Source organism: Myotis yumanensis, unplaced genomic scaffold, assembly GCF_028538775.1.
Source record: "Myotis yumanensis isolate MYYU_CA2020_CCGP unplaced genomic scaffold, mMyoYum1.0.hap1 SCAF_5, whole genome shotgun sequence".
NCBI classification, from domain to species: domain Eukaryota; kingdom Metazoa; phylum Chordata; class Mammalia; order Chiroptera; family Vespertilionidae; genus Myotis; species Myotis yumanensis.
The window spans coordinates 89710424-89735979 of record NW_027223756.1 but is presented as its reverse complement, the minus strand read 5'-3'; the positions used below and the strand labels follow the sequence as shown (position 1 = coordinate 89735979).

General features: G+C 49.5%; 1 protein-coding gene across 6 annotated transcripts in view; it reads right to left on the bottom strand.

The window, feature by feature from the left end:
• MYO9B (myosin IXB) overlaps positions 1-25556 on the bottom strand; it is an 86191-nt gene that overhangs the window by 47283 nt on the left and 13352 nt on the right. For all 6 annotated transcript variants that reach the window (XM_070416343.1, XM_070416339.1, XM_070416338.1 and 3 more), the window contains exon 2: positions 24528-25422. In XM_070416343.1, the coding sequence (XP_070272444.1) occupies positions 24528-25367 (840 nt within the window). In that variant the 5' untranslated portion in view covers positions 25368-25422. The remainder of the gene's footprint in view (positions 1-24527; positions 25423-25556) is intronic.

Below are 25556 nucleotides of genomic sequence, written 5' to 3'. Positions count from 1 at the left end.
GCTCCAGGAGCTCCAGACCTGGGTAACAGACTTCCCTGTAAAACCCGAATCAACAGCCAAGTCATCAAGTAGGAGAGTGACAATGAAAAGGAGGCCCCAGAGAAGTGACCTGGCCCCATACTATGAAGGGGGGTTGCTCAGGGCGGGAGCATCAGCTAGGTGCTTTGGGGGGCTCCAGTGGCCTTTCGGAAGTGCAACCCAGCCCGAGAAGGCGCTTCCCTGAGTCAGACAGCAGCCACATAGCCCAACTCACTTCTTCACAATCGCTATCTCAGGGTTCATCACCGGGTAGGTTTTGACAAAATCTTTGGTGGGACTGATTACATACTGGGGCTTGTCACCAGGTCCTGACGCATGTGACCAAGCTGTTGGCTAGCGGCTGTGCACCAGCCCTGGGTCTGCCCTTCTCTCCCAAGTGTCTGGAACCCAGTGGGCTCCTGGCCTGGGCACTGCTGACACTTAGGCCATCCTGGGCACTGTCGGATATTGAGCAGTGCCCCTGGTTTCTACCTGCTAGATATCAGTGCATGTAGGACAACCAAAAATGCCCCTAGAGATGGCTGAATCACCCAGGCTGAGCAGCACTGCTACACACAGATGCAGGTACAAGGGGTTTGCTTGGCCAGGCGGTCTGAGCCTCACTGGACTCTTCCCCCCCCCCCCCTCCTCCCCGTTATGAGGGACCCTATGTCTGCTGTAGTGCTAAGGGCTCCTCTGGGGAGGAAAACTGTCTTTCTAGGTTTGTTTACTCTCCAGTTTCGTCTAAGTTCAGCCTTAGAACTATGTTTGTTGTTTGGGGCAAAGCCTGTGGGTTCTCAAGGCACCGCTCCTGGAAATGCAGACAGCGGCTCTATCTCCTTCCATTCCATCCTTACCAGAGCCTGCGGGGTGGCATCTGAGCTGAGAACAGGCCTGCTCTGTGCTAAAATGAACTCCTGTGGGTGAGCCTGCAGAGTCCTGCCTGTCCTAACTACAAGCAGATGGTGAAGCAGTGCCCAGTCCCGTGTGGGCTCCTTCCTGGAGCAACGGGCCTCTCTCTGCCGGGATCCTGGCAGCACCCAGGTCCAGGGCCTGCCACCAGGCAGCCCAGACATGCACATTCGCACCCTGAAGAGCCACAGTGGTCCTTTTTGAACGTGGGACAAGTCATCATGGCGATTTCTAAGGAAACAGCCAGGCCTGGCATCCTGGGGACAAGAGGGAACGTTTTGGGGATGTGGGGCCCGCTTGCTCTCTGGTTCTGCAATTACCCGTGCGGGGCCTGGGTGACTCCATGCGTCTGGTATGTGGTCTCAGCACACTGCGACTTTTCAAAGCCGATCTAAAAATATCCGGTTGGTGCTATTATACATCCGAGGAGGAGGAAACAACGCTGGCCTGGCCTTCGAGGGGAGCTATTGTGTGGCTGCTCCTGGGCTGGCCAGCAGCACTTGCAGGGATGGCCTCCACGCACCAGAGCGGCTGGTGTGCCTGGGGGGGTCATGTGAGGCTGGGGGTGGACAGGAGGGAGGAAGCGGGAATCGGGTGCCAGCAATGATGCGATGTAATCTGGCCTTGGGTCTGGGGAGGCCGCATGTTTATGTCATTTGCCCACCAGGCCAGAAAAGCCGTAGCCCTGGATTTTGTGGGAAAGGTCTGGGCTTTCTTGCAAACACGTTTTCCCCTTTTATAACATAAAACACACGTTTCTAATACAAGCATACACTTTGGAAAAAATATGTAGAGCTACACTAAAAGTTTACCGCACAGAAGAAAAAACATAACGAGATAACCCTATATTCAACCTTGCACTCCGGTCATGGTTTAACGCACTGTCCTCTGGCGGGGCAGAGCAGGCCAGGACCCGGGGGCACTGTGTGCCGGACAGGTGGTTCCCACTCTGCCAGAGATGCTGAGAACAGGGCAGGGGCTGTCTGGTGGTCTTCCAACTGCTCCTGTCTCTGAGGTTCTTCTTTTGAGTCAAAAAAGTTTTTAAAACTGGAGACATTCATGATTGAGCATCCTACCTAGCCAGAAATTTCTAGAAGGTGCATATTCAATGTAAACAGGATGGCTCTTTTCTCGGTTGGGATGCATGATAAATATTTTAAGAAGAATGGTGATGATGTACAGATAATGTATTGTAGAAGTGTGCACCTGAAACCTGTATGCTATTACTAACCAATGTCACCTCAATAAATTCAATTGGAAAAAAAAAAAGGATAACATCATACAATGACTATGGTATGTACTGGCCCCACCTCAGGCTCACTGTGGGCTTTTCTCCTCTAAGAAACAGACAGACGTGCCATTCCCATTTTAGATGAGGAAACTGAGGTGCAGAGGTCAGCCAACCTCCCTGAAGTCTGAGAGCAGGTGGTTGATGTGGCCCCGGGCTCCCATTCCCAGCCTATGCCCTGCCTGTCCGACTCAGTATCTGAGGCCTGGGCTCCTTCTTCAGACCCATTCTTAGTGCCTGGAGTCGGGCAAACTGGCCTAGGACTTTTTGGGATGCCTGCCCACCCTGGCCCAATCCCTCTGAGTTCATACCTGGCCTCTGGCGCATCCAACCCCAAAACGGAACAAGCCTTGAAACAGATCGCATTAGGCAAATAACGTTTTGTTTTCAGATATCAGAACCCAAAGCCCTGTGGCATGAGCTAAAAAGGCAACCTCACTTGCCCATCTCCCATGTTGACAGGTGAGCCCTGGGTCAGGATCCCCTGGAGAGAGAAGTTCCCCAGCCTGGTCATGCATGGTGGTCCTTCCAGCCAGGCTGACATGGCCAGACCTGGCATAACATCATCTCCAGATTCACTTATGCTCATCCTTTCTCGAAGGAAACTTGTGACTTGGACTAAGTTGTGGGGTTGGCTGTCTCTGTCTTCCTGATCTTGCAGCCACAGGGACCTCACTTCCCAAGTGTTTATGGTTCATATGCATTCATTCATTCATTCATTCATTCATTCATGTGATAACAACTGATTGACCACCTGCTGTGTGCCTGGCACCATTCTAGCTTCAGAGACTTCACCTTCCCTGAAAGTCTCTGACAGGCCCTGGCGGTCCATTTTGGCCAAGATTGGAAGCCCTCTCAGCCCACTCGGTCGCCTGCCACCTCCTGTGGCCTCGATGCTACCTCCCTCTCCAATGCCACCTCTGGGTGAAGCCTCTGTTTCCCCCTCAGACCATGAGCCACAGAGGACTTCAAGATTTCTTGTGTCTGGTCAGGGCCAGGCACTGAGTTGAAAGAGTAACTGATGTTGCCAGGAGAGGCTGAGATTGGTAAAGAACATTGGCAAATATTAGGCCACCATGGATCATAAAGATGGGGCTGACGGACAGAGCGAGATCGTCCGCCACTTCCTGGCCTCCCAGTCCAGCTGGGAGGGGAAGAGAACGAGACACCCAGCAGCAACTGAAAGCTGGGGTTGGCATGGTGACCCCATTGCTTGGAACCCAAGCAATTATTCTCCCAAGTGTTCTCCATGTTCCTGGGTACCTTTCTACAAAAAGGAGTGCTTGGCCCAAGCCCTCTGACAGGTGGTGCCCCTCTGGGGACATGGACAATAGTCAGACCCTGGAGAGGAGGCCTTAGAGGTGTCCTACGGCTGTGCCAGGCCTGCATGGAGCAAGGGGCCCTGTGGGTAATGTCCCTGCCCAGGTGGCCCGTGATCCAAGGACATGGGAGGATCTGCTCCACCTTGTCTGCTGAGCAAACAGCCCTAGGACAGAGTCAGGGCTGGGGTTTTCCTGCGTGGAAATGTCGGGAAATAACCCTGGCCTTCCTGGGAGGGCTGGAGGTATAAGGCTACTGTCCGCTGTGTTAATTGGGACCAACTGGTTTCAGATTCCTCTCCTGTAAAATTAGGGAGAAAACCCCTGCCTCCCAGGGGGAGGATGAAATGACTTTGTGAATCAGGGGCGGCAAACTTGTTCTATGAAGGGCCAAGTAATAAATATTTGGGCTCTGTTGCAACAGCTCAACTCTGCTGTTGTAGGGTGAAGCAACCACATATGATCTGTACACAGCGGATGTGGAGGATGCCCTCCTGATGCGGGGGGTGAGGCAGTCCTGGACAATGACTTCTAAGGGGGGGGGGGGTGTCCTGACAAATGACAGCCAGCCAGTTGTTTCTATTTGGCCTGTGAGGTAAGAGTGATTTTTGACATTTTTAAATGCTTGGAAAAAAATCAAAAGAAGAATATTCGATGACACATGTAAATGATATGAAATTCAGCTTTCAGTGTCCACGAATAAGGTTTTGTTGGCATACAGCCACGTCTGCTTACACATGGTCTGCGTCTGCTTTTGACTAAAGAGCGCAGTTGAGTCGTCATTGTGTCAGAGACTGTTCTGGTAGAGCTGAAAATACTGACCCTCAAACGGGCTGTTTACAGAAAAATCAGGCCCCCTTCTCCCCATGGGGCCAGAGCAGTGCTGGGGCTGGGAGAGAAGTCGCTGACACTCAGACACATGATGGGTGAGCATGCGAGGGCGTCAGTGTCACACAGGCTGACTGGTCTCCCCGGGGCATAGCTGGAACACTGAGAAGAAGCCAGAGATAGCCAGAGAAGCCTGCTCCCTGGGAACTGGGGGGGATAGGCGGTGGGGAAGTGAGAAATACAGCTGATTTGCTTTCCACAGAGCTGGCGCGGAGGGAGCATTGGGTTTAGGAGGGGGCGGCCTGTTCCAGGAAGGGAAGATGCCGGGTAAGGACAAGGAAGTGGGGCAGGAAGTGGAGGAGTCTCCCCCAACCTCATGGCTCCCCGACTCATAGATGAATAAATGGAGGCTCTCCAGGGCCTGGCTGACACCCAGCCTCTGGCCTGCTTCTGTTCTCTTCCGGTTGCCCATGGGGCTTGGGGCACTTAGCGAGCTCTTGACAGCCAGTGGCTAACTGGATGGACAGAGGAATGGATGAACAGACAGATGGGCTGCAGGCATGTGCAGGGAGCCAAGTGATGATGGGACATGATGCTCACCCACCCAGTGCTCCCAGTTTATTACAGGTTCTGTCAGAATCGAGAATAGTACCAACTATCAGACACAGACATAGACAGAAACATTAAAAACAGACAGAAAGGACTCCTGGGGCAAGGACCAGACCCTTTAAATAGGCAGACATCCACCAAGGGGCAAAGTTTCAAGACAAACTGTGCCAGAGTGGGGGTTGGGAGGGAGGTGGAGCAGGGGAATCTTAAAAAAATAAATAAATAAAAGAAGAAAAAGAAACCAATTATAAAACAAGTTGCTGCATCTCATATTTCCCTAAATTTTGGTTTAGGTTATAATGAAACCATGTGCTAGATCATAGAAGGAATAAGACACAGATCTCGCTTTGAGTGGGGAAGGGGTCCTGCTTGCTTCTTACTGTATCAAAAATATTTGAGGAATGCATAAAAATCCTTGAGGGTTCATCCACTGCACACCCATATCATTCTCTTTTGGGTTTGTTTGGTGCTTTTTCTCAGGTTTTTGAGTTGCAAAATTAATATACTTACTTTCACTTATTCATATTTATGGATATTATAGCTATGAAATGCCCTCTCATTACTGCTTTAAATACATCCCGTGGTTTCTAATAATAATGTGTTTGTTTTTTTAAATAAGTGTTTTTATTGATTTCAGAGAGAAGAAGGGAGAGGGAGAGATAGAAACATCAATGATGAGAGAGAATCATTGATCAGCTGCCTCCTGCATGCCCCCTACTGGGGATCGAGCCTGCAACCTGGGCATGTGCCCTGACCAGGAATCAAACCTGTGACTTCCTGGTTCATAGGTGAATGCTCTGAGGCACTCCAGTCAGGCTAATCATATTATTTTTGTCACTGACTTTTAGGAAATCTAATTTCTAGTTTTATCACATTAAGAATGTTGCTTGTAATATTTCTACTTTTGGAAGTTCTAGATACTTTCTCTGTGACCTTATAAGGAATGGATTTTGTGAATATTCCACGAATACTTAAGATTTATTCTCATATGAGAGTGGAGGGTTTGTAATTTGGCCACATAATCTGTCTTAAGCACATGGTTTGGCCATCTTACATTCTTGCCTTTTGCTGTCTCCTCAACCAGCTTGTGATATACAGAGTGCAGCAAAAGTAGGCTTACAGTCATGAGTACGTGAAACAGAGTTTATTCTTGTATTATTACTTATTAATTATTGTTATTTTACCCTCCCCTGTATATTTGTACCTGTTTCTCCTGGTATCTTTTATAATTTCCACTTTGTAAAGACAATAGCTATGTTGTTTGATGCATATACACTGAGTGGCCAGATTATTATGACCACCTGACATTTGTAGGTAAATTAGCTATAATTTTGCTCTGCAGTTGCTAGAGGGCCAGACCATTATAAATAGAGAAGCAGTTTATTTACCACGACAGAAGTGATTTTTTTTCTGAAGATATGGGTAAACAACGCGATTTCACAGCCTTTGAACGTGGGAGACACACACACACACACACACACACACACACACAGAATATTGACAAATATTATACCTGGGGTATAAACTGAGCCTTTTGGCACTGTGACAAAGAAGATTCATAAATGTAAAGTTCAGAGGCCCAATTTCTACCTTCTCCATGTCAAAATTATAGCCCTGCTACTTCTGTTTCTACCTGCCTATTCCACCTGTGCCTATCCCTTTATTTTTAGCTTCTGGAACCACTTTAGTTTAGGTGTGTCCTGTTCATAAGGCATGGAGTTGAACCTTGCTTTGTGAGCCAAGCTGAATATCCTCTCTTTTAATAGGCGGATTGAGCCCATTTAAACTTTGCAGCACATGGACTCATTCCTTCCATCATTAGCTCTCTGCCCTCTCTGCTGCTATGAGTGTGGCTGAGTGACTGGAGGCTGGAGCAATTCTCCAGGCCATTTTGGATGACTTCTTAAAATCCTGCACCCTTTCCAAGACTTTCAACCCCACTTTGCAACTGATTTGCATCCAAGAGAGAGGACCCACCGGTTTTGGTGGATGGACAGGAATAAGCCATGTTTAGGCTGAGCCAAGATGGGAGTGAGTGAAGAGCTCATTCTGTAAGTGGGTGGCTCATTACGGAATCTTTCCTCTTAGGATGACGTTTGCTTCCCTAAATAATTCCTACACTGCAGGGACTCCAGTGCTGATAATGAGAAAAACAAGGTCTTCTGGTACATTAATAAATGAATTTGGCAATGTAGCAGGATACAAAATCAACACCCAAAAATTGATGGCTTTAAAAATATATATATTTTTATTGATTTCAGAGAGGAAGGGAGAGGGAGAGCGAGATAGAGACATCAATGATGAGAGAGAATCATTGATTGGCTGCCTCCTGCATGACCCTTACTGGGGATCGAGCCCAAAACGTGCGCATGTGCCCTTGACCAGAATCGAACCTGGGAACATTCCATCTGGAGGCTGACACTCTATCTACTGAGCCAAACCGGCTAGGGCAATCGGTGGCTTTTTTATACACCAATAATGAATTCTCAGAAAGAGAAACTAAACAAACAATCCCATTTACCATTGCAACAAAAAATTAAGATACTTCATGGATTGGTAGAATTAATATCATTAAAATGGCCATACTACCCAAAGCAATCTACACATTCAATGCAATCCCTATTAAAATACCAATGGCATATTTCACAGATACTCCAAAAATTTATATGGAACCAAAAAAGACCCCAAATAGCTGAAGCAATCTTGAGAGAGAAGAACAAAATTGGAGGGATCACAATACCAGATATCAAGTTATATTACAAAGCCACTGGTACTGGCACAAGAAAAGATCAATGGAACAGAACAGAGACCCCAGAAATCAACTCAAGCCATTACGCTTAATTAATATTTGACAACGGAGGCAAGAACATACAATGGAGTCAAGACTGTATCTTCAATAAATGGTGTTGGGAAAATTGGACAGATACATGCAAAAAAATGAAACTAGACCACTGACTTACACCATACACAAAAAGAAACTCAAATGGATAAAAGACTTAAATGTAAAAATCCTAGAAGAAACCATAGGCAGGAAAATCTCAGACATCTCTCATAGCAATATGTTTACAGATACATCTCCTAGGGCAAAGGAAACTAAGGAGAAAATAGACAAATGGGACTACATCAAAATTAAAAGCTTCAGCACAGCAAAAGAAACCATCAACAAAAGGAAAAGGGAGCCTACTGTATGGGAGAACATATTTGGCAATGATACATCTGATAAATATATGAGGAATTCATGCAACTTAACAAAAGATAAACAATCTTATTAAAAAGTGGGCAAAGGACCTAAATAGACACTTCTCCAAAGTGGACATACAGATGGCCAAGAGACATATGAAAAGATGTTCAAAGTCATTGATCATTAGAGAGATGGAAATTAAAACAACAATGAGCCGAGACCGGTTTGGCTCAGTGGATAGAGCGTCGGCCTGTGGACTGAAAGGTCCCAGGTTCGATTCCGGTCAAGGGCATGTACCTGGGTTGCGGGCACATCCCCAGTAGGAGATGCGCAGGAGGCAGCTGACCGATGTTTCTCTCTCATCGATGTTTCTAACTCTCTATCCCTTTCCCTTCCTCTCTGTAAAAAATCAATAAAATATATATTTTAAAAAAAACAACAACAACAGTGAGGTATCACCTCACATCTGTCTGAATAGCTACCATCAACAAATGACAAGTGCTGGTGAGGATGTGGAGAAAAGGGAACCCTAGTGCACTGCTGGTGGGAATGCAGACTGGTGCAGCCATTATGGAAAACAGTATGGAGTTTCCTCAAAAAGTTAAATATGGAACAGCCATTTGACCCAGTGTTCCCACTTCTAAGGAATATATCCTAAGAAACCCAAAACACCAATCAGAAAGAATGTATGCACACCTATGTTCATAGCAGCACAATTTATAATAGCTAAGATCTGGAAACAGCCCAAGTGTCCAGTAGGTGAGTGGATAAAAAAAACTGTGGTACAATTATACCATGGAATGCTATGCAGCAGTAAAAAAGAAGGATATCTTACCCCTTGAAACAGCATGGAGGGACCTGGAGAGTATTATGCTAAGTGAAAGAAGACAGTCAGAAAGACAAGCATCACATGATCTCACTCAGATGTAGAATCTAACGAACAAAATAGAATGATGAACAAAACAGATCCAGAGACATGGAAGCATGGGACAGACTATGGGTGGGTGGGAAGAGATCAACAAAAGAACTTGTATGCATGTATGCATAACCCAAGGTCACAGACAATAGCGTGGTGAAGGCCCTGGGTGGGGGTGGGGGGGCGCGGCTAGATGAGGTCAATGGGGGAGGGGGGGAGGGGACATAGGTAATACTTTCAACAATAAAGATTAAAAAAAAAAAGGTTGAGAATCAAGTGGAGGCTGTGGGGGCTTATTAAAATACAGTCTTGGGTCCCCCCCCTCAGACTTGTAGAATTTCTGGAAATGCCGAGAAATCTAAATTCTTAAACCAGAGATAGAAGAGGTTCTTGTGATTCCTGGAAGGGTGTAAACTATTGCTCTAAGGTTTATTATGGGTGTGAAGTCTCTTTGGGGAGAAATAATGCACAAGGATGTCTACTTACACCACTCCCTCCTTCTTGAACATCTGAAGTAGGGGTCAAGATAGTCAAAGGCTGGGCAAGCAAAGAGCTTTGTTCTCGGTATACTTAATCAGACTGCTTTCCTAATGCTTAGCCCTGAGATGGGAAACTTTCGTACTCCAGGGCTTCACCAAGATCAGTTGCTTCCCACTTGCACCCTGATCCCAGGCAGGTCTAATCCCCATCTGCCGTGCGATGGCCTTGTTCTGCCAAGCACAGTAAGGTGAAGGGTTGAGGGAGGAGAAACCAGGTCTCCATGGTGATGCAGAAATAGGCACAGGAAAATCATTGCTGAGAGCTTGCCTCTTGGCTTTGCCTCCTCCCTGCCCTGAGAAGCAAGGGTTTGTCTGCTCATTAGAGAGGCAGGGAAACTGAGCTCGGAGGCTGAGCTCCCTGCAAGGGACTGCACTGCCTCCTAATGAGGGCCCAGTCAGCAAACTGGTGCTCTGGACACCACCCCGGCCGCAGGACGCTATCACCCGTACACATCAGGAGGGCCTTGTGGCCAGAACGCAGCCAGCAGTAGAAAACATTTCAGAGGAAGAAGCAACAGGATATGGTGACAGTGAGGAAAGACCAAAGACGGCTGGAGATGGCGCTGGTGACTGAAATGGGGAAGCGGGAGAAGGCAAAGGTGCGTTAGGTTAGAGTTCAGTTTGCCATGACCTTACCTGCCTGAGATTTGCTTACACACCTCACTGAGGTAGTGAGAGCTTGTCTAAGCTGGGGGTCCTCAAACCTGTTGAATAAATCAGGCCCGACGCCTTTTTTTAAAAAAATAAACTTTTTAGATTTACAGGGAAGTTATAAGAATATTACAGCAAATGCCTATATAACCGACATTTAGTTTCTCCTGTTGTTAACATGATAATGGTGCATTTGTCATGACTTATACACCACTGCTGATTGATATGTTATTATTAACTAAGTCTACACTTTATTTGAAAGTCCTCAGTTTCCTCCTAATGTCCTTGCTTTTGAGACCTTAACAGGTTTTTAATTTTTTTAATATTTTATTTATTTATTTAGTTGTTAATCCTCATCTGAGGATATTTTTCCATTGATTTTTAGAAAGAGTGTAAGGGAAGGGGAGAGATTAATAAAGAGAAACATCTATGTGAGAGAGACACACCGATTGGTTGCCTCCTGCATGTACCCCAACAAGGGAGGGGAATGGAGCCTGTAACAGAGGTACATGCCCTGGACCAGTATCGAACCTGGGCCCCTTCAGTCTGCGGGCCGACGCTCTATCCACCGACCCACACCTACTTGGGCAAGTCCTTGGCAGTTTTGAGGACAGTCTGGTATTTTGTAGAATGTTTGTCAATTTGGGTCTGTCTGATATTTCTTCCCACTGCCTGTTTTGTAAATGAAGTTTTATAGCACACAGCCCCGCCCATTCACCACATACTGGTACAGTCTATGGCTGCTTTTGCTCTACAATGCAGAGTGAGTGGATAGAGAGCTGAGTGGCCCTAAAATCCAGAAATACTAATTATGTAGCTCTTAAGAAAAAGTTTGCATATCCCTGGGCTAAGCTACTCTACAAGAGATTCAACTTAAAATGTTTAATATACAGTGGGGCCTTGACTTACGAGTGTTCCGACTAACGAGTTTTTCGAGATACGAGCCATCTCTCGGCTGATTTTTTGCTTTGAGTTACGAGCTAAAATTCAGGTTACGAGCCAGCTTCAAATACCCCACCGCTAGTTGGCGCAGCGAACGTCACAGTGAACGCCACAACATCAGCCCAGCATCACGTGTCTCACTCGTTCACTTTTTGATTTGACATACGAGTAATATGAGTTACGAGCTCCGTCACGGAACGAATTAAACTCGTAAGGCCCCACTGTATACCTAAAGAGTGACCACTGCAAACCACTCTAGCTAACTTTATCCCTTATCTTTCTGTCTCTATTGATTTACCTTTTCTGGACATTTCACATAGACGGGATCTTAGAATACATGACCTTCTGGCTTCTTTCATTCAATGAGTAATCTCCACTGTAGCCACTCTGCTTTGAAAAGGGGCAGTAGGAGCAGCAACAGCCTGTTTGCCCTGTGGGTCGCTCCATCTTCCTTGGGTTAGGGAGCCATGGCTGGTGCCCAGGAAGACCACTGGATCCAAAGCCATGTGATAACCCCAATCAATGGTTGGGGAAAGTGCCCCTGGCCACCTCTTTTTCGGGTGGATGCAATTTTCTGACTTTCTTTTGTTGTTGTTGTTAATCCTCACCCGAGGATATTTTTCCATTGATTTTTAGAGAGCGGAAGGGAAGGGGAGAAACACAGAGAAAAAAAACAGCAGTGTGAAAGAGACACACTGACTGGTTGCCTCCTGCACACTCCCTGACCAGGACTGGGGATCGAGCTTGCAACCAAGGTACATGCCCTTGACCGGAATTGAACTCGGGACCCTTCAGTCTGCGGGCTGACGCTCTATCCACTGAGCCAAACTGGTCAGGGCCAATTCTCTGATTTCCATCCTTTGCTTCTTTGGAGAGCCCCTCCCCAGTGTCCACCATTCTCTTTATGGGTCAGCTCTGGAATGGACATGGAAGCCCACCCACACATAGGAGGACTGCCCTGGATCTCCACAAGGTGTCCCCCTCCCTTGCCGTCACTGTGACCTCATCTCAGCACTCACTCACTCAGCTGACACCCGGGGCTGCTGAGCTAGAAGAGCTTGCTGCAAGAAACAAATGGCCCCTGAACAACAAATGGCCCCTCAGAGCATAAGGGTAGAGTGGCAGGAGCCACACTGTGTGCTAGCTCTGCAGGCCACAGGACATTCCAGATTTCTCCCAGCAGGACTCGGGGCAGGACTTAGCTAGATGACAAAGGCAAGAATATTCCAGACTTAAGGGTATAGCACATGCACAAAAGCCCCGGGCAGGAGAGATCAGGAGGCAGAGCAGAGAGGGTGACTTGCTACAGGTCACACAGAATATTGGAAGCTGAGCTGGGCTGCCTGGTCCGACTGACTTCCTGGCAGTGGGCAGCTCTTGGCCCTGAGGTCCTGCAGGTGGTAAAACGCACTGGGAGGTGCAGGGTCACGTGCTGAGGGTAAAGAACCAGTCCAGGCACTCTGGCAGGATTGGAGATCTCCCTTCAGGGCCTGTATGTGCTTGTCATCTCTCACCCCTCCCCACAATCTCACCGAGTAGCTCTGTCCGGGTTATGGGATCCACATGGCTCCCTGTCCAGAGGCCTAGGCCAGATTTTCAACTGCACATCCTAAAGGCGCCTAAACTAGAGCAAGTTTCTCAACCTTGTCACCGCTGGCATTTTGGGCCTGGATCATTCTTTGCGGAGGGGGCTGCCCTGTGTACTATAGGATATTGATTAGCATCCCTGGCCTCTGCCCACTAGATGCCAGTCTCCAGATGTTGCCAAATGTCCCCTGGGGGTAGAATTACCCCTGGCTGAGAACTGAGCCTTAGATTCAGTTAAAAGTGGCTTCTCTGGAGATCCCCATGTGGCCAGGAAGGGCTAAATGGAACTCTAAATTCTCAAAGGTTGCTGTGACTCACTGCCAAAAAGGGGTGATGATAACATCTAGTCTTTCCCCAGGAGCCTGCCCCACCTGACCACTGGCAAGTGGGGCCACTCTCTCCTCCACCCAGGAGCAGCTGGTCAGCAGCCACAAACCAGGGTCACAGGGCTGGGCAGGTGACTGTGAGCCTCAGACTTGGCCCCTTGGCCTTTCCCAAAGACAGGTCACCTCTGGAGGCCTCCAGTAACCAGTGTCTTGATGGGCAGCTGATTGACTGACACAGAAGAAAACTTCAGAGGGCAGCCCCAGTGGCTCTGGGGACAGGGCACTAGAGCACTTCATCCTGGATAATAGCTAGAAAAGAAATGGGCTACCAGAGCCTGTGGTCACTCGATGCCCGGCCATGTTCCTGCCTCAAACAGTGAGGCCGATACTGCCAGTAGATAGACAGACTCCCCCCGGCCCAGCACTGGTGCAACAAAGCATCCAGAACATTTGGAAAGGGCAGTGGCTGTGGAAGGGATGTTCTGGGCCCGAGCGATGCTTCACCTTTTAATCAACTCTTCCTGCAAATTCCAAGGAGGCCTTTCTGGGTGCCTAAAATATACCCCATAATTTCACTCTTAGATGCAGCATTCCCAAAAATATAACTTCCCCCTTTGTCTAAAATAGCCTTAGATCACTGCAGAGTGTCAGGGCTCTGTGTTTTTGCACAGCAGGACAGAAAGGCAGCCTCAAAGCTCTGCAGGGCACAGGAGAGGCAGGAAGCGCTGTGGCCTTTTGGATGGCCACCTGTCCCTGGTGCTCCCAGAAGCCCTCGACACCCCAATCCTCCATGTACTCCCCCACGGATACCCTCTCATCCTTCTGCACTCCCTCCCTCTCTGGTGCAACCCCACTTTTCAGCTTGGCAGTCTCCCAGCAGTCTGTCGCCCTGTCTGTTCCCTACTTCTGATACAGGTGGCTCCTAAAGCTGCTCTCGGTTTTCTTCATTTTGCAACATCCCTGTGGTAAGACTGAAATACCCATGCCTACTAGTTTGTATTAGGCACTGGGGATGGGAATGCTGCCACGTCCACTGAGGGCCATGAGAAGCTTGTCCTCATGTTCCTTTCTCTGGCTGAATTAATTCCCCTCCTCCACCCAGTCCCACCCCCCAGCTGTGAGCTCCTGAACATCCTCATGGTCTTATGTCCAACACCCGAAATGCTGGCTTTCTTGGAGGGTGCCATGACTCTGGGCACACATTTCTGGCCTGGTTCTGTCAGCCCCAGTCCTGTTAGCATTAGCCTCTCCTAGCAGCTCATGGTGTCCTCATCCCGTTGTGCCCCCGGCAGACTAAGTTGCCCCATAGTAAGGACCCAGGTGGCCTCAGGGCCCAGGGTGCAGCTGGAAACCCTCAGAGGGCCTTCCATGAGGGTGCAAGATGGGGATGAGCCCCCATACAGTCCCTGCCACCCTCAGCCAGAGTTGTAAAAATTCTCTGTGCCTGTGGGACACAGCTAGTGAGTCCCACATAGGGCCGAAAGGCAAAGCCCATCCTGCCAGGATCCTAGGGGACCTCTACATCCCAGTCCTCCTTTGCAGTCTGTCCAAAACTGCTTTAAGACCCTATGATCCTGATACCAATTCCAAGGGTAGTTCTTTCCTCCACACCAAGCAGTTCTCTGACACCAGCTGGGTGTCCTACAATTCAACCCAATTCTGATACTATCTACCTGGAGACAGGGTCAACCTCACAGGTAAGGGCTCAGTTCCACAGGACTGCCTCCCACATCCCCTCCAGATGCCAGCTGCATGTCTAAGTTGTAAGCTGTGCTTCTGACCAACTGGCTATAAACTGAGGTTCCCATGACCCTCTCCTTGGATTCTATTAATTTGCTGAAGCAGGTCACAGGACTCAGGAAACCAGTCTACTTACTAGATCACCAATTTATTATAAAAGGACTAGAGGCCCGGTGCACGAAAATTCGTGCACTCGAGGGAGGGGGGTCCCAAAACCCAGCCGGTGCCCTCTAGCAGTTTGGGACCCTTTGGGGGATGTCCACCTGCCGACTTAGACCTGCTCCCCAAGGGATCGGGCCTAAGCTGGTAGTCAGACATCCCTCTGGGAGCCCTCAGGGGATGTCCGATTAACAGCTTAGGCCCGCCATTAGTCAGACATCCTTAGCGCTGCCACAGAGACCGGAGAGGCTCCTGCCACTGCCACTGTGCTGGCCAGCCATGAGCTGGCTTCTGGCTGAGCGGCGCACCCCCTGTGGAAGCGCAATGACCACCAGGGGACAGCTCCTGTGTTGAGCGTCTGCCCCCTGGTGGTCAGTGCACATCATAGTGAGTGGTCGTTCCACCATTACGGTCAACTTGCATATTACCCTTTTATTATATAGGATACAATGCAATAAGAGCCAGATGGAAGAGATGCACAGGGCAAGGTATGGGGAAGGGGCAAGGAGCTTCCATGTCCTCTCTGGGCATGTCACCCTCCCAGAACCTCCACGTGTTCACCAAGACAGGAGCTCTCTGAATGCCCTCCTTTGGGTTTTTATGGAGGCTCCATTACATAGGCATGATTGTTTAAATCATTGGCTGTAGGCTAGTGAATCTATCTCTAGTCTCTCTGCCCTTCCCACAGGTCAGGACGAAAATTCCAGCCCTCTAATCAGATGGCTGGTTCTCCTGAGAACTAGTCCCCATCCTTAGGTACTTTCCAAGTCACCAATAACAAAACGGAAGACCTCTTTCTCACTCTCTTTAGTTAGGAAATTCTATGGGTATTAGGAGCTCTGTGCCAGGAATAGGACCCTGAAAACCCCCCAAGTGTTTCTTATTATAAAGCACAAAATCACAGACTGTCATGGGTAGATGTCTGCAAAAGGATTTGATGTGGTGATATAAGTCACCTGAAATGAAGATGGGAATCTTTTCCTTACATTTAGGAAGGTAGAGTTCAGCAGATGAGAAGAATGACTGTAGAAACTAACTGTGGAATGATCTAGAACAGCGGTCGCCAACCGGTGGTCTGAGGACCACTGGTGGTCCGTGAGGTCCGAAAGGTTGGTGACTGCAATCTAGAATGTTCTATGGGTACTATAGGTATAAGGGCTCAGTAAACCTTTCCTGCAAAGGGCCAAGTGGTAAATATTTTCAGCTTTGCTTTCAGATATGGTGTCTGTCACAACTGCTCTGCTTTGCTTCTGTGGCCTGAAAGCAGCCACAGACTATTATGTAAAAGAGTGGGCAGGGGTGGGGGCCAATAAAACTACTGAAACAGGTCAGACAATATGTAAATGAGGGTGTGTCTGTATGCCAATAAAACTTTATTTACAGAAACAGGCAGATTTAACCTGTGGGCTGCAATTTGTCAATTCCTGGTACGCACAAAAGGAAATTAAACCTCAAATAAGTTCAGTGGATAACCATGCGTGCTCCCCTGCAGCAAAAACCACCACAGCGGACCTGGTTTGTTTCCTGTTGGGGAGGCGCTTATAGGAGAGCAGCTGAACCATAGCCAACACCTGGCATTAGGTTCAGAAAGTCACCCCAAAAGAATAGGGATGGAGGGGTGATAAAATCCCAGTGCAAAGGAACCAGTGGTAACTGCATCAAAAAACCCACTAAAAGTGCTTTCATTACATTTGTCTGCAAGAAACCCCACAGGGTGCGTATGACTTTTCAGCTCTAGGGGTCCTCAAATCAGCCACTGCATTTTTGGGCATTGATGAGCAGCTTAAAAAAAAAAAAAAAATATATATATATATATATATATAGATTTCAGAGAAGCAGGGAGAGGGAGAGAGATAGAAACATCAATGATGAGAGCATCATTGGTCGGTGCTCAACCACTGAGCCACACCAGCGGGCAATGAGCAATTTTTAAAATAATATTTTAAGAAGTTGTTCAGTTCTCCTGGAAGACCAAACTTGGATGGAAAAGCCGGCCCTTACACCGAAGCATGCTGTATCAGTGATGGGTAGCAAAGACACCAGGACTCTTCTGGTTGTGGGTGGGCAGTGACCATTCTCTTGGCTGTGGCTGGCCTGGAGGTGGGGGTGGGGGAGTAGACAACACCAGTCACCTCTTTCAGAGAGTGAATGAGAACACTAGCCGGGACCGGTTCCTAGCTCGACGGCTTCCATGAGATGGAAGAGATGGCACTAAATACAGTTGGGCTGATGTGTAACAACAGCAAGAAATTACCGAAAAAGAAATTGAAACTATTTAGGTATAGAACACAGAACATCTGTTCAACTGAAATCAGTCTTTGCATGCAGTTGGCCTGAAATTTATTCTCAACTGGTGTCATCTGCCACTCTAGAGACAGTGATGCCTGGAGACATTTTTGGTTGTCACAACTGGGGAAGGAGGTGCTACTGGCCTGATAGTTAGAGGCCAGGGCTGCTGCTCAATACCCTAGAGTGCACAGGACACCCCACCCAGGAGAAAGGATCCATCTGCACCCAGACGCTGGTGGCATGGAAGCGTCGTGGCCTTTGTCCTTGTGTGTTTCTGTCTGTGAGGCCTTAAGTCGACATAAGGCCTTAATTACCTTCCGTTCTCTGTGCCATTTGCCTGCCCCTTTCCCCCTCCTGCCCCAGGGTTCCAGCCTTAGCACCTACCTCCTTGGGGCTGCTCTGTCAACCCAAGGCCCCCCAAACATCCTGGGGAGGCCACACCGGGGACAGAATCAGCCAGAGATTCTATTCTTCACACTCTGCAGCTATTCAGACGGGGCCCATCTCCCTTATGGGCTTTCAATAGCCCATCTCCAGGACACAGGCTTCTTCTCCCATCCCTGCACCACCATATTTCCCTATACCAGTGATGGCGAACCTATGACACGCGTGTCAGAGGTGACACGTGAACTCATTTTTTTGGTTGATTTTTCTTTGTTAAATGGCATTTAAATATATAAAATAAATATCAAAAAAATAAAATCTTTGTTTTACTATGGTTGCAAATATCAAAAAATTTCTATATGTGACACGGCACCAGAGTTAAGTTAGGGTTTTCAAAATGCTGACACGCTGAGCTCAAAAGGTTCGCCATCACTGCCCTATACTGTCCATTTTCCTAGGACCCCATCCTGGGCTCTCACTCTTCCTCCCACGCTGATGGGTGACACGATGTTTTACTGATCTCCCAGCCAGCTACCCAGCCTCTAGGATGGCCAGCGAGCCAGAGCCTTGACCACGGGCCAGGGGGTGGGGGACGACTTCTGAGAGCTCTAAGAAGCAGATCAGCGGTGACGAGGCTGGGGGAGAGGAAATGGGGAGTGGCTGCTAATGGGGTTTCCTTTTCGGGGTGATGCAAATGTTTTGGAATTAGATAGAGGTGCTTGTTGAACAACATAATAAATGTGCTCAAAAATACTGAATTGTTCACTTGAAATGGATGGATTATATCTCAGAAAAGGTCTTAAATAAAAACCCTAATTGCAGAGGCACGCCTCCTCATTCCAGAACCTTCTATCTCTGTCCTCCTGGCTGAGTGTCTTTGCCTGTGCGCTCCCAACATTGGGTAGTGATTGGCCTATCAGTGCCCTGTGGAGAGGAGGATATGGTCTGGGTAGGTGTCCATGAGGACATGGGTCAAGGTGGATGATGACATGTGGTTCTGGGTGACCTGCCTAGGCTGGTGCCCTGGCGCTGACAGAGGGTAGTGGGAACAGCAGGTGGGCAGGTGGAAGATGGCTGAGGGCAGTCTGGGGTCATGTGATACTGGGTCTGTGGGGCCCTAAGGAGGGGTTTGGTGCTCAGGACCAGGTTGGCACAGATGCCAGTCCTAGAACAGGCTCCTTTGGGGCCCCACAGGCAGACTGGAGGCAGCAGCAAGCTCTAGGAGCCCCCTGGGTCATATGTCTCGCTATCTCGGGTCACCAGTCTCCTATGAGTATGCTGAGCAGATTGGGGCGTCACTGTTTCTCAGCTTCCTCTCTCTGTGTGGGCCAGGGCACAGCGGCTACACGAAGGCTCTGAACCCTGGCCCATAGTCGCCTCTGGCCGCTTGGGAAAGCAGCTTGACCAGCAAGGATCCTCATTTCATTTCTGCTTTCGAAATTAAATGCATTTGCTAATGTTGGTGGCATTGTTACAGTTCAGGAAAGACAAAGAGAACCGAGGCCTTAAGCCCTCCATGCTAAGCCTTGATGCTGAGGTCTGTGGCCAAGGAAGAGGCACGAAGAGGCACATGTCCTGGGAGTATTTTGTGGTTGGTCCAGTGGCCAATGCTATGGGCTGCTGCATCTGGAGGGGTAAGGATCCCTGAGAAAGACCCCAGACTGCTCAAGGCCCTAGTGAGTCTGCCATCTGCACCTTCAGTGTTCCTGAGCTCAGGCAAGTCCCACATACATGTCGTGTTTGGGAAGGGAGGGCGGTTCAGAGAGCAGGCTGTAGCTGAGCACAGTCAAGTGACACCGTGTGAAACTGTGACAGTAGCAGTTAAGTGCAGCAGGCGACGAATCAGCTGATTGGAACTGGCTTTCCACAGTGCCCCCCTTCCTGTTTTCTGGTCAGAATTGCACAGTGAGACTGCAACCCGCGTCCGGGGGATGGGGGTGGGGGTGCAGCAGGGAGGTGGCGCCTGGTGACACTCAAACCTCAAAACAACTCAACTTCTCCTTTTGTAGAGCTGTAAAAAGTACCAGACACTGCCAGTGGTGCCGATCTTTGGCCAAGGTGAGGAGGAAATCCTTCATGGGGATGCAGGGAGATACCATGAACTCAGGCTCGTCTCCAGCTGGCTTTGAACCCTGGTCCAGCTATGGCTGCCTGCTGTGTGGCCAGGAGAACCCAGACTAGAGTGGGTTGACTTGTGTCTCCCTGCCCCCCTCCCCCAAATATGTCCAAGTCCTCATCCCAGGAACCTGTGAATGGGTCCTTATTTGCACAAAGGGTAAGGATCTAAAGGTGAGCTCATCCTGGATTTAGAGTGGGCCCTAAATCCAATGACAGTGTCTTCATAAGAGAACGGAGAGTAGAGACACAGAGACACATGGGGAGAAAGCACGTGGAGATGTAGGAGTAATGCCAAAGGGCTGCTGGAAGCTCCCAGAAGCCGGGAGAGAGGCCTGGCTCTGTTCTTCCTCAGAGCCTCCAGAAGGAGCCAACCTGCCCACGCCTTGATTCCAGACTCCTGTTGTCTTAAGCTCCCTAGCTGGTGGTACTTTATAATGGCAGCCCCGGACACTTGCATCCTAGTGTGCCTCTCTGCAGCTCTGTTTTCTCATCTTTAAAACAAGCAGAGCTGTTTCGAGGGTTCAGAGAGATGACACATGGAAACTGTGGCACCTGAAGCTTGAGACCCAACTGGGTCCGAAGGCCGATAACAAATCATTCCTGTTATTAGAAAGTGCCTGTTGGATTAGCACAGGATGGATGGGACTTACTTATGGACAAAATGGTTGGCACCTGAAAGAAACAGTGACTGTCCTCGTGGGATCCCAAGCTGTGACTCTAGACAGCTGTTCTCACCCAAGGATACTGCCCCCCGGAGACACTTAGTGATGTCTGGGTACATTTTTGGTTGTCATAACTTGGGGAGAGGTTGCTTTTGGAACCTGGTGGGTAGAGGCCAGGGCTGCTGCTCAACACCCTGCAGTGCACAGGATGTCCCCCACAGAGAATGACCTGGCTCCAGACACTAGTGGTGCCTCAACTGGGCACCCCAGCTCTAAATTAAAATAACCTTCTCCCTTTCCAAAAGGTCGCCCCAGGAAGCATGTTTATGGCCCTGATGTGGATTTGGGTGAAGCCAGTTTTGGGAGCTGGTGTGGGCACCGCCCTCCAGCAGAGCACCGCCCTCCAGCAGATTCTAACTGCTGGGGAAACTTGGCTGTGCTGGCTCTTGCTGAGGCTCGAGGGAGGCAGCCAGGTCAGAGGCATCTGACTCATAGGGTGCAGATGCCTGCCACAGAGGGTGACTAACGGCACTCCAAGAATGTGCCAAGATCCCTTGAGGCAACTGCAGGGGGAGGAGCAAGGAGGCCGATGGGAGACACTGTGGGCCTCCAGGATGGCTGCTGAGCCAGGGTGGCCCTCAGGGAAGAAGGCCTCAGACACTGCCAGCTGTCACTCAGTGGGGGCTGTTCTGGACATGTCCCCAAAAGTCATGTCCATGTCCTGATCTAGAACCTGTAAACATGGCCTTATTTGGAAATGGGGTTGTTGCTGATGTCATTAGAATGAGGTCATCCTGTGTCAGGGTGGGCCCTAAGTCCAATGACTGGTGTCTTTACAAGAAGAGAAGGCAATGTGACGATAGAGGCAGAGGTTGGGGTGATGCAGCCACAAGCCAAGGGATGCCTGGAGCCACCAGAAGCTGGAAGAGACAAGGACGGGTCCCCCCCTAGAGCCTTTGGAGGGAGCGTGGCCCTGCCAACACCTGCATTTCAGACTTCTGGCCTTCAGAGCTGTGAGAAAATAGAGTCGGCCCTCTGAATCTATGGGGTTTGCACCTGTAGATTCAACTAACTGAGGATCAAAAATATTAGGGGGAAAGAATTCCAAATATTTCCCAAAAGCAAAACCTGAATTTGCCAGGTACCGAGCACTATGCTGAATCCACGTGAATGAAGTGATATACAGGCATCCCGGCTGTAGCCTCTGTGTAAATATAGGCTATCTGCAATTACTATGCCATTTTATAGACGGAGCTTGAGCATCTGAGAACTTTGGTGTCTCCAGGGGTCCTAGAACCAGTCCCCTATGGATACTGAGGGACAACTTTAAAGTCCTGTTGCTTGAAGCTCCCCGTCTGTGGTACTTGGTTATGGCAGCCACTGGAACCTCATCCAGGTGCCCTGGATGGTCCTTAGCTAGGAGAGGAAACTACACCCTGATGCCAATCCTGCCTCCTCACCATGTCAGGTTGATACCTCAGGGCTCAGCGTCCTCACCAAGCATGGGCACACCCACCTGCCTGCCTGGTTCCATGAGGGGTGAATGACCACTTGGCAAAAAGCTCCACCTGGTAAACACTGGGTCTGCCCTCTCATTGATGTTCTTAATGTCTAACGTCATTGACAGCCTGCAGCATTTCAGTCAGGACTCTGGTGCCAGGAACTAATGCACTGGCCTAGAGCACATGTCATGGCTCCTGATACTTGTTGGGAGGACGTTGGGGCCACTGGCTTCACCACAGCTGAGTTTCAGAGCTGGGATGAAGCCAAATTGAACCTGGGACACCCTCCTTAGCTCTATGTCACACAGGGCCGTCCCTGCGGCCCACAAGGCCATGAGTGATTTTCCTGTCACCTCTCTGTCCCCACTGCCTCCCACTCACCCCACTCCTGGGCCCTTGCCTTTCCTCCAACACACCGGGCATGGTCCAGCCTCCTGGCCTTTGCACTGGCCGTGCCTCCTCCTGTATGGATTCCCCCCTCTTTCCAGGTAGGTCCAGCTCAGCATCACCTCTCATCTCCTACCCCCTCAATCCTTCTTCCTTGGGCCTGCTGGCTTCTTACTGGCTCCTAGCTCTGCCTGCCTTCTCATCATTGAGGCGACAGTTCTCCTCAGGCAGGCCTTTGTGTCCACTGTGGCCACCACATAGCCCAGTGCCTAGAACAGTGCCTGGCACATGGCAGACATGTGTGCGAAATATTTGTAGAATGAACGAGTGATCAGGAGGGAATGCACACAGAGTAGACAGCATTAAAGAAAAAAGTGTTCATTCTGCAGCTGGGTTACTCAGTAATTTTTAAAACATTTACACAGAAAATGATAATCTTTACATTACATATACAGGAGAAGACAGAAACAGGCTATCCATGTAGGCATAGGGCCAGGCCACACAGCCATTTCCAATGAATTTCTTGCTGATGATCTCAGAGATCAACAGGGAGGAAGAGGAACTGAAATGTATTCAGCAGGCGCAGTCTAGATGTGATTTCAGTGAATTTGCACAGCAGCCCGAGGTAGCTGCTTTAGGCCCTCAGCTTGGGGGGAATGGCAGAAGCTGGAGGTCAAGGTAGGCAAGGCTTCTGCACCCCCAAAGAGGGGGGTCTAGATGGACAGGTTATGGCACATCCAGATAATGAGGTGTTAATTGGCAACTGAAGTCTCAAGCCACAAAACAACATGAAGGAATCTTACCCGCATATTGCTGAGAGGAGGAAACTAATCTGGAAAAGGCAAAATGATGGAGACAGTGGAAGATCAGTGGTTGCCAGGAGTTTGAGGGGGAGAGGAGTGAACAGGCGGAGCATGGGGTTTTTTTAGGGTAGGGGAACTACTCTGTATGATACTGTAACAGTGGATATGGAACACTGTACATTTGTCCAAAACACAGAATGTACAGCACAGAGTGAACCCTAAAGTAAATTATGGACTTTAGGGATCTCTTGTACTCTCTGCTAATTATTGCCGTAAATCTAAAACTGCTCTAAGAAACACAATAATTTATATTATAATGGATAAAATTAAATCCTTAAGATTAAAATTATTTATATAATTATTTATTGTAAAATCTTTTTTAAAGAAGAAAGAGTCCTAGATGCCAAACCCAGAGCCACACAAACTCTGGGCCACACAATGCCCTGGCCCTCCCCGGCGATGACGGTTGGGCCATGTTCTGAAATGTGGATGCCTCTTGTCGTAAGAACCCGAGAGTGAGGAACAGTGCATGGTCATTTCTGCTGCCCCTGCATCCAGAGGGCTTACCCATAGTAACACATCGATGGCTTTCACGGGGTTTGGCCATGGGATACTGGACAGAGGGCCGAGAGGGTTTCCGCCCCCACTGACCATATAGCGCTGCCCGGTGGCCCCCTCCTCACCTCACTGTCCCTCACCCCCAGGCCTGCACTATGCCTTGATGGCTTTCTTCCATGCCACAGCCCCACAGGAAACTGCTCGGTTTGGACATGCCACCCTTTTATTTCTGGGACATGGAGTACAGATTGCTGCCTCCCAGACGTCAACAGTGTATATCAGGCCTTTTGTTTTTTCCCTACCTTCTGATGTTTTGACATCTGGGGCCTACCTGACCCTGGAGGGATTGCCCCTCCTCGGGTTAGCCAATATCTAGAGAGGGCAAAGGTCTTGCCTGTGAGCATATCTCCCATATGCAAACCCACCCAGTCAGAGCCCACACTCCTATCACCTCTCCTATCAAGCTTTCACACTCAGGACCACTATCCACCTGCCCTGATCACCCCAGGGCCAGATACCAGACAACCTGGGCAGCCCCTATGTCCAAGAACCCTCAAATGATTGAAACCAGCCAATCCTAAACCTGCTCACCCTGCCTCACCCATCCCTTCCCATGAAAATCACATTAGGGACTCTTGTCCATGATTCCCCCTCACTCCTGCCTATTCCTGGCCAGCCCTGGTGCCTCCTCGTGTGGCCCTGTTTCTAGCAAAGCTCCTGTTTCTAGGGAACCATGCGTATAACAAACTATCTTCTCGCAATAATAAAACCCCCATGTTAAGGCCCCTTCTGACGACTGCCCTGCTCACCTCTAGCACAGGGCCGGCGCCCAGGATGGTCCTTTCAACACCACTGGCGTAGCCCTTCTGACTCAGGGCGGTGAGGCAGTGGATCAGGAAGTTGGTGGTCTGTGTCTTGCCTGAGCCGCTCTCACCCGAGATCACAATGCACTGGTTGACACGTTTCCGGAGCATGGCGTAGTAGGCCACGTCGGCCAGCGCGAACACGTGTGGCTCTAGCTTGCCCAGCTGCTGGTTCTCGTACATCTTCACGTACTTGGGGTTGTAGATGGGGAGGAACTTGAAAGGGTTGACAGCCACAAGGATGCTTCCCGCATACGTGTAGATCTTCTGCTGTAGGAAGCGGTGCTTGAGGTTCTTCAGGAGGTTAGCCTCGGTCAGCTCAGGGAGGTTGCACAGGTCATCAAAGTCTGCCTGCTGCCTGGGCAGGAGGCCGCGCTCCACCAGGCGCCGGGCAGCTGTGGCCTGGGCCATCAGCTGCATATGTACATATTTGATGGCCCCATCTGAGTCACGCTCTTGCAGCAGGAAGTAGTAACCATCTTCCTGCGGGTGCTCGTCCTGTGCCCGTCGAGGCCACAGCAACACGCGGTGTACAGGCGAGTCGTTGGCGTCCAGCACCCACTCCTCCCCGCCTGTCTCCTTGACCTCCACCAGCACATAGCGCTTGGTTCCATCTAGCTGCAGGCTGGTGATAGCGTCCTGAATGACGTCGGACGTAGTGCTGTCCTTGGTGGCTGTCACACAGCACGAGGCCTGGCTCTCGCTGGTGGCCAGCTGTGGGTAGATATGCAGGTGATAGGCCGCCTGCCTCTGGCAGCCGGAGCTGCCTGCCTCGTTCACACTCATCTTGCCAGCCGCCTGGCTTCAGCATGCCTCCCAGGCTCAGGGCACGCTTCTGGAGCTGAAAGGGAGGGGGTAGCACCGTCAGAATGGTAGTTGTGGTAGGAAACACTGACGCCCACCCTAAACAAACAGCCCTAGACCTGAGGCCTGAATACCCTGCCAGATAGGGCTCTCCCGAAAAGCCAACAGGTG